We start from the raw sequence: 6,436 nt of genomic DNA on the forward strand, positions 1-6,436 counted from the left end.
CCTAGAGAGGACAAAACCGAGGGCACCTAGATAGGGACACTGCATGCAGGTGGCGAGCAGCTTAAACAGGAGGGACTAAGTACAAGCTCAACCCATTTCTCTACTCCCCAAATCCCGGTTGACTGTCCTCTGTGCACCCGAGTTGTTCAAGAACAAAGGCCCAAGTCCTGCGTTTCCCACAGTGAGGCCGCAGCAGCTGCATGCCCGGGGTGCGCGTCTCGACACCCTGCTTACTGGGAGAAGCCTCTAACGTGGAGGCCGACAATGTGGAAGAGGCTCCCCGTGCGGAAAAGCCAAAGCTACAACCAACACCCTCTAGAACCTTCGTTAATCTTCTGAGAGAGGAGAACAAAGAAAACGATTCCATAAAACGGAAATAGGGTGCCATAAAGAATTTAACTTAAAAATTGTACGAGAGCAGAAATGAAAACTTCCATAAAAGACCTGGAAGATAAAATTTAGGAAATCTCTCAGAAGATTCTACAAACTGCAGACCAAGCAGGCACAGACATGGGGCAGGGAGAGGTGGGCGGAGACAGAAGAGCCCATCCCCTGCTGTGGGAGCGGCTGTCCTGCAGGGCCTACACGTCCAGCCTTGGCCTCTCGGCAGCAGCGAGGTACCGGTTCTGGTTCCCGAGTGACAACACCCCCAAGCTGTCCCTCCTGCTTTCCCTTCCGAAGTTACCAGGGCCCAGGGTTTGACAAGGCCGGTGGGGTGAGAGGAAAGGAGTAGCCTGGGTTTCCCCTTGCGGCCGGGATACAAGGTTAAACCACTGGGATTCCAGGTCTGTGGTTAGAGAGGTTGGCCGACTCTCAACAGGGAAGAGGTGGGCCAGCTACGTGGTGGTCTGGGTGGCTGCATCCCACACACCAGCTTGAGAAACACATTGGGCGCGTGTGCACATGTGCCCCGAATCCTGAGAGGTTAATGGAGAAGGGATTGCAGCGTAGTCAGCACCCTTGGGAGTGATTTTTCACTTTCCATCTCTCCATCGCTGTCTCTACAGCAAGTGCACGCGCCCTATAGCAACAAACCTCTCTAAGTGAACGAATGAATGAGGGGTTTCGATCAGGTACGTAACTATGTGGCCAGAGTCCTCGCTGTCAGAAAGGGAGTGACGTGCCTAGCTCTGCCTGGTGGCTGAGGCCACGCGGGAGGCTCGGCTAGCTCCGACTCCACCGTAAACAGGCCGGGCATGGTGGTACATGCCTGTAGTTCTAGCTAAGCGGAGTCTGGGGCACGAGGATTATGACGTAGCGAGACCCAGTAAAAAGCACGTCTTCTCTCCCTCCGTTCTCACTGAGAAGGCAGGAGGCGACCCGTGCTGAGAGGGGCAAAGTAGAGCAGACCCACAGTGAGTGCACAACACTGTCCGGGCTCCTCTGCTGTGAGCTCCAGAGTCTCACCCACCGCCACGCCGCTGCCTGACAAGTCCCAGCTTCCACGGCCAAGTCTCTCTCTGGAGGCCGTTTGTGGGCCGAGCCACCAAGTCGTGAGCTGTCGGGCCCCCAGGAGAGGCTGTGAGTGCAGGTGTTGGGCCAACAGCTCTGTCAGGCCCGCGTGACAGCAGGCACCAGCACCAGACGTGTGGCGGAGCAGCAAGGACCCCCAGCAGGAGCCACTTCCAGCGCGACTTGCCCTACTACCCGGACTTTACACTAGGACCCTAGTGCCATGAAGCAAAGGCAAGCTACCCCCACCGTCCGTGAGTGGGACAAAATGGGACGTCACGGGTCACCGAGCTTCGCAGTGGTGACTAGAACTGAAACTGGGCACCGGTGTGAACGCGTGGACTTCAGCACAGAAGGTAGAGCACGGCTCTGGGTCTGTGCACACGTGTGGTGCACGCCTTCCCCATCTCCGAACACTCGGGGGGCCTGTCTGGGACAGTGACGCCTCATCAGCACCCACATCACGTCTAAATGTCCCTTCACAATAAAGGACGGTATCTGGAAAAATGGCGAGGTAGTCGGATCCGAGGACGGGAGGCGACCCGTGCTGAGAGGAGCTCCTGCAGGCTGCAGTGTGTATGCGGCGAGGAAGCGCATGCCTCCCCCAGAGGCCCGTGTCACCACAACCTTGCGAGCGAGCAAAAGGCAGAACCTGGAGGCCTTGGGTCTGGGGTGCCCCAAGTCCCGGGGTCTGCACTAAATGGAGGAGTAAAGATCTAGTTTGTGAGAAACCCACAGAGCTGGCTTAAAGATTCTTGAAGGCTGTCTCTGAGACGCTGGGACTCTTGGAGGAACCTTAGCAGAGGAAGGGGCAGCAGGGGCGAGGCCGCGCAGGGGCGAGGCCACCCCCGAGCACAGGGAGCAAGGACGGCCAGGACAGCAGTTTACCCGGGGGCAGGCTTCTTCTGCGGGAGGCGGCTGGGCGGCTGGGGCGGCAGGGGTGGGGGCTTGCTCTGCGATACCCCAGGCTGGGCGGGCTTGCTCGGCTGGCTCAAGGCTTCGATCACGCTGGGCGTCTTGGCTACAGGAGGGGGCGGTGTGGGAGTCAGGGGGTCTGCGGAGAGAGAACAGAGAAACGCAGAGCGTCAGCCCCCTGGGCCGGCCCACACATGCCACACGCGTCTTTTCTCTATGGCTAGTTCCTCAGACAAACCCGCGGCTGTCTCCTCGCTGGTTTGTACAGAACAGTATTAGCAGGAGGGACGGGGCCTGCCCACACTAACGAGGAAGCTGCGAGTGAGGACCACGTTCTCCTATCAGCCTGGGTGTTAGCTGGAGTCCCCGCGGGGACCCAACAGGTGTCTGTCTTCAGCTCTAAGAAATGGCCCAGAGGCCAGGCCCAGCTCTGGTATCGGCCCTGGGCTGGGCCTCCCAGGCCAGTCCATCTGCTTTGCTGGTCCATCACCCAGTAGGAAACAGGCCTGCCCACCTGGCCAGGTGACGGAGCAGGGGGCCCCGGGGGAGTCAGCAAACACTGGGGTGTGGACAGGGCTCCTCGGTCAGAGGACTTGATTATGAGCCATCTCCACCTATGAGGAGCTGGCTGAGAGGGGACAGAGTGTCCGGGAGTGACAGAGGAGGGCTCGGGCCCATCATCTCCCCGTCCTCTGTCCACGTCTGTCTCCCGTCCCCTGCTGCCTGGTAAAGGAGAGACTGCGGTGGGGTGGGAGCTGCCCCCAGGCTTCGGGCTCCTCTCTGCTAGGACGGGCCAGCGGGAACCAGGCCCTCGCTGACCACAGGAAGGGACCCAGTTCAGAGTTCTTTCCAGTCTTGTTTCCTTTTCTGCTTTAAAGGAGAAGTCTGGCACATAGATCTAGCCCCAGGACACTGGTGGAGACGGGAGCCACATCTGGCCCACTGCGTCCCCTGGCTGTGTGCTCAGATGTGTCCGGCTGGACTCTCCCAGACATGCTGTCCCCATTGTCACTCACGGGGCACTTACTATTGCTGGGACAAGCTGCTTTTCATTTTATTTTTTAGATTTTGCTATAGGGCATGTGTGCTCGCTGGAGAGAGAGAAACAGAGATAGAGAGAAAGTGAGAAATCCCCCCCGGGGGGATGACCACACTATAATCCCTTCTCTTCCAGTCTCCTATCAGGATTTTGGGGACACATGTGCCAGGCATGTCTTTCAGGTCACCGGGTCTGGGACTTGAACCGTGGAGTTGGCCATGTGGGAGTCCAGTGCCTTAACCACCATGCCACCAGCTGGCCTCCAAGCTGCTTTCTATTCTGCCCTGTCTTGAGGAGTCCCATTACCTTGGCCTCCAAGTGCTCTCGGTGTTTCTTCTGCAATGACCCCCCACCCCCCGAGGTGCTGAACATCTCCCTTCTGGAGTGGATGCAGAGCCGGAAGGGGTGAGGCAGCACCTGGGCTCCCACTACCTGTCCAGGCAAACACGGTCTGGCTCTCCCTGCTCAGAAAAACCCCTCCTGCAGCCTCCCTCTGAGATTCGGGGGACTTTGAACCCGAGGCTGACCCTAAAAACACACATGCCGGATGATGGTTCAAAAGGCTGTCCCTTGATACTGAAAATCCCCGAATGGCCTAAGAAAATGCCTGGGGTGGTGTGCAAAGGAGCACCCGCTGCTCACATGCTCGGTCGGTCAGGGCAGAGAGCGGCAGGCCACTGGGGGGTGGGGCTGGGGCCAGGCCGGAGTCTGCGCCAGGCAGGGGGCTGGGCGGCTGAGGCCGTCTGAGGGGCTCTAGGTGGCCACTTGGGCTTGGGTCTGGCCACAGGACTTTGGCTCTGCAGCTCTCCCCATGGCTGCCGGATGCACCCCCCAGTCATCCAGGTCTGCAAAGCCCACTGGGGCAAGAAAGGAGAAAGGAAAAACGTACTGGTCGATGCCACGCGGAGAGGGGGCAGCGGTGGGTGGACAGCTGGCGGATCAGACGAGGACCGCTGCCTGCTCACAGCGTCCACACCTACGGGGTTTGTCTTCCACGGGGTGTTAGCTGGGCAGGCTGTCTGAACTGAACCCACACGCACGCACACATGCGCACGCACGCACACACACAGAACAAAAACAGAAACAAAACACTGTTATTCACCCTCTCCCTTGTAGATGGTCAACACGACCTTTCTAGAACAGCACACAGGACCCTGAAGCCCGGAACCTTTTCATTTTTATCTTTGGTTTTTGCAAGATAAAAACTGAAATACACCCAACCAAACGTGCTTCAGGGGACGTTCCCAGCTGGTTTTCTTAGTCTGATGGTGAAGTTTAAATTGCTTTCGCTGGGCTGTTGGAAAAGTCATGATGTATTTTTCTATGTAAAAATGTGTCATGACTTTTCTGACAACCCAGTATTTCTCAGATGTAAACTTATTTTTTAAAATTATTTTACTGAATTGTATTTACTATTATTTTTTAATTTAACCAGGGAGAGATAGAGAAACAGAGAGAGAGAAAGAGAGAGAGAGAAAGAGAGAGAGAGAGAGAGAAAGTGAGAAAGCAAGCCACCAGGCCTGAGACTTGAACCACGGTCAGCCATGTGGGAGTCCAGCTTCTTAACCACCATGCCACCTGCTGGCCCAAGGTCAAATATTATGTAAAGAAGGAGATAAAAAACCCCAGCAACATGTCCTTAGCATTGCCTTCAGGATTTACAGAGTTCCCGCTCTTCTCTGCCCTTCTAGTAAGTCTTCCAGGGGCCACGGGAATCCTGCCACATGAGGAGCGCTGTCCCCACCTGGCCTGGGGCGGACACCATGTGCACTGTGCAGCTGGGGAGGGTCCCTCCACGGGCCTCCTGAGACAGGCGTGGCATGGATGACACTGCACAGGTTCAGCTGACCCACAGAGACAGCACGCCTGGGCCTGGGTCCTCCCGCTGACTCACACGACTCCGCTTTCCTGCACCGGGCATGGCCGCTGAGGTGTGTGTGGGGGGAGCCCCATCACAGGCTGCGCGTGTCCACAGGGAAGGCCAGGCCAGGCCCATCCAGAGGGGCCTGACCTGAAGTGCAAGGCTGACCACGTCACCTCCCTTTCTATTTATTCATGGTACGGGACCCTCAGCTTAGACCAAGTGTGGACCAGATGGAGAGTGGGGGGCGACGTCCAGGGGAAGCAGGTAAGGGGCACAGTCCACATTGCCCAGAGAAAAGCTGAAGGCCAGAGTGGCAGAGAGAATGGAAGGAAGGGGGTCAAAGCCCATCAGCAAAGCTGCAGGAAACCAAGAAATGGACTTTTCTACTCCTTTTCTATGACCCAACAGAACAAAATAAACTCTTCCCTCACGTGACACACACAGTCAGCAGAAGCCCCCCAATACCACACTCAGTGGGGACGTTTGTCCACTCGGCCAAGTCCAACAAGGCCCAAGCAGCCCCTTCTTCCCACGGGAAGCCCCGAGGGCCCCAGCCCGGGCTGAGCAGCCACTGGCTGGGCCTGCCTTCAAGGAGCACAGCAGCCGGCTGGCAGCCTTCCACTGGGACCCTTCCGCTGGGACGCATGCTCAGCCGAGGGGCTACCGATTCCACATTTACAAAAACAAAAGCATCCCCTGCTGAGCCAGCCACGCAGGGCTGAGCACGGCACGCTTTAGCACGGAGGACTGGGAGCTTTACAATCACGCAGAGCACCAGCCTGCAAATTCGTCCTTTTCATCCTTCATTTCCCGGGAACAGAGACAGGGAAGAGCTGCAGGTGCCACAGCCTGGCTCGGATGCGGGCAGGGAGGAATCGGGAAGGGAACGGAGGCACAGGAGTGCCCACGAAAGGGGACAAGAAAAAGCCCTGCAGGAAGTGGCTCCACGCAGCCCCAAGCACTGACCCGTCCACCGTGGGCTGCCCAGGACGAGGAGCCAAGACCCCCCACACCACCACTGGGCATCCTGAGTGCAAGGGGTCCCTTTGGGGGGCAAAGCAGAAGCACTTCCCCAGCCCCCCTGCATCCGCGCGGGACCCCGCACTGTCTCATACCTTTGCCGATGTTCCGCGGGGGCAGTGGGGGGGCACTGGTGGTGCTGGGGG

The 6,436-nt window shown here is 57.9% G+C and overlaps 1 protein-coding gene across 1 annotated transcript in view; it reads right to left on the reverse strand.

Annotated features, from left to right (window-relative positions):
• The window catches only part of ASAP2 (ArfGAP with SH3 domain, ankyrin repeat and PH domain 2), a gene marked incomplete in the record, with an annotated part of 153,549 nt that overhangs the window by 6,020 nt on the left and 141,093 nt on the right, over window positions 1-6,436 (reverse strand). The window contains 2 exon segments of the mRNA XM_014589777.2: window positions 2,341-2,506; window positions 6,386-6,436. Of these exon segments, the coding sequence (XP_014445263.1) occupies window positions 2,341-2,506; window positions 6,386-6,436 (217 nt within the window).

The sequence above is a fragment of the Tupaia chinensis genome, unplaced genomic scaffold (genome assembly GCF_000334495.1).
Source record: "Tupaia chinensis unplaced genomic scaffold, TupChi_1.0 Scaffold000045_1, whole genome shotgun sequence".
Classification (NCBI taxonomy): domain Eukaryota; kingdom Metazoa; phylum Chordata; class Mammalia; order Scandentia; family Tupaiidae; genus Tupaia; species Tupaia belangeri.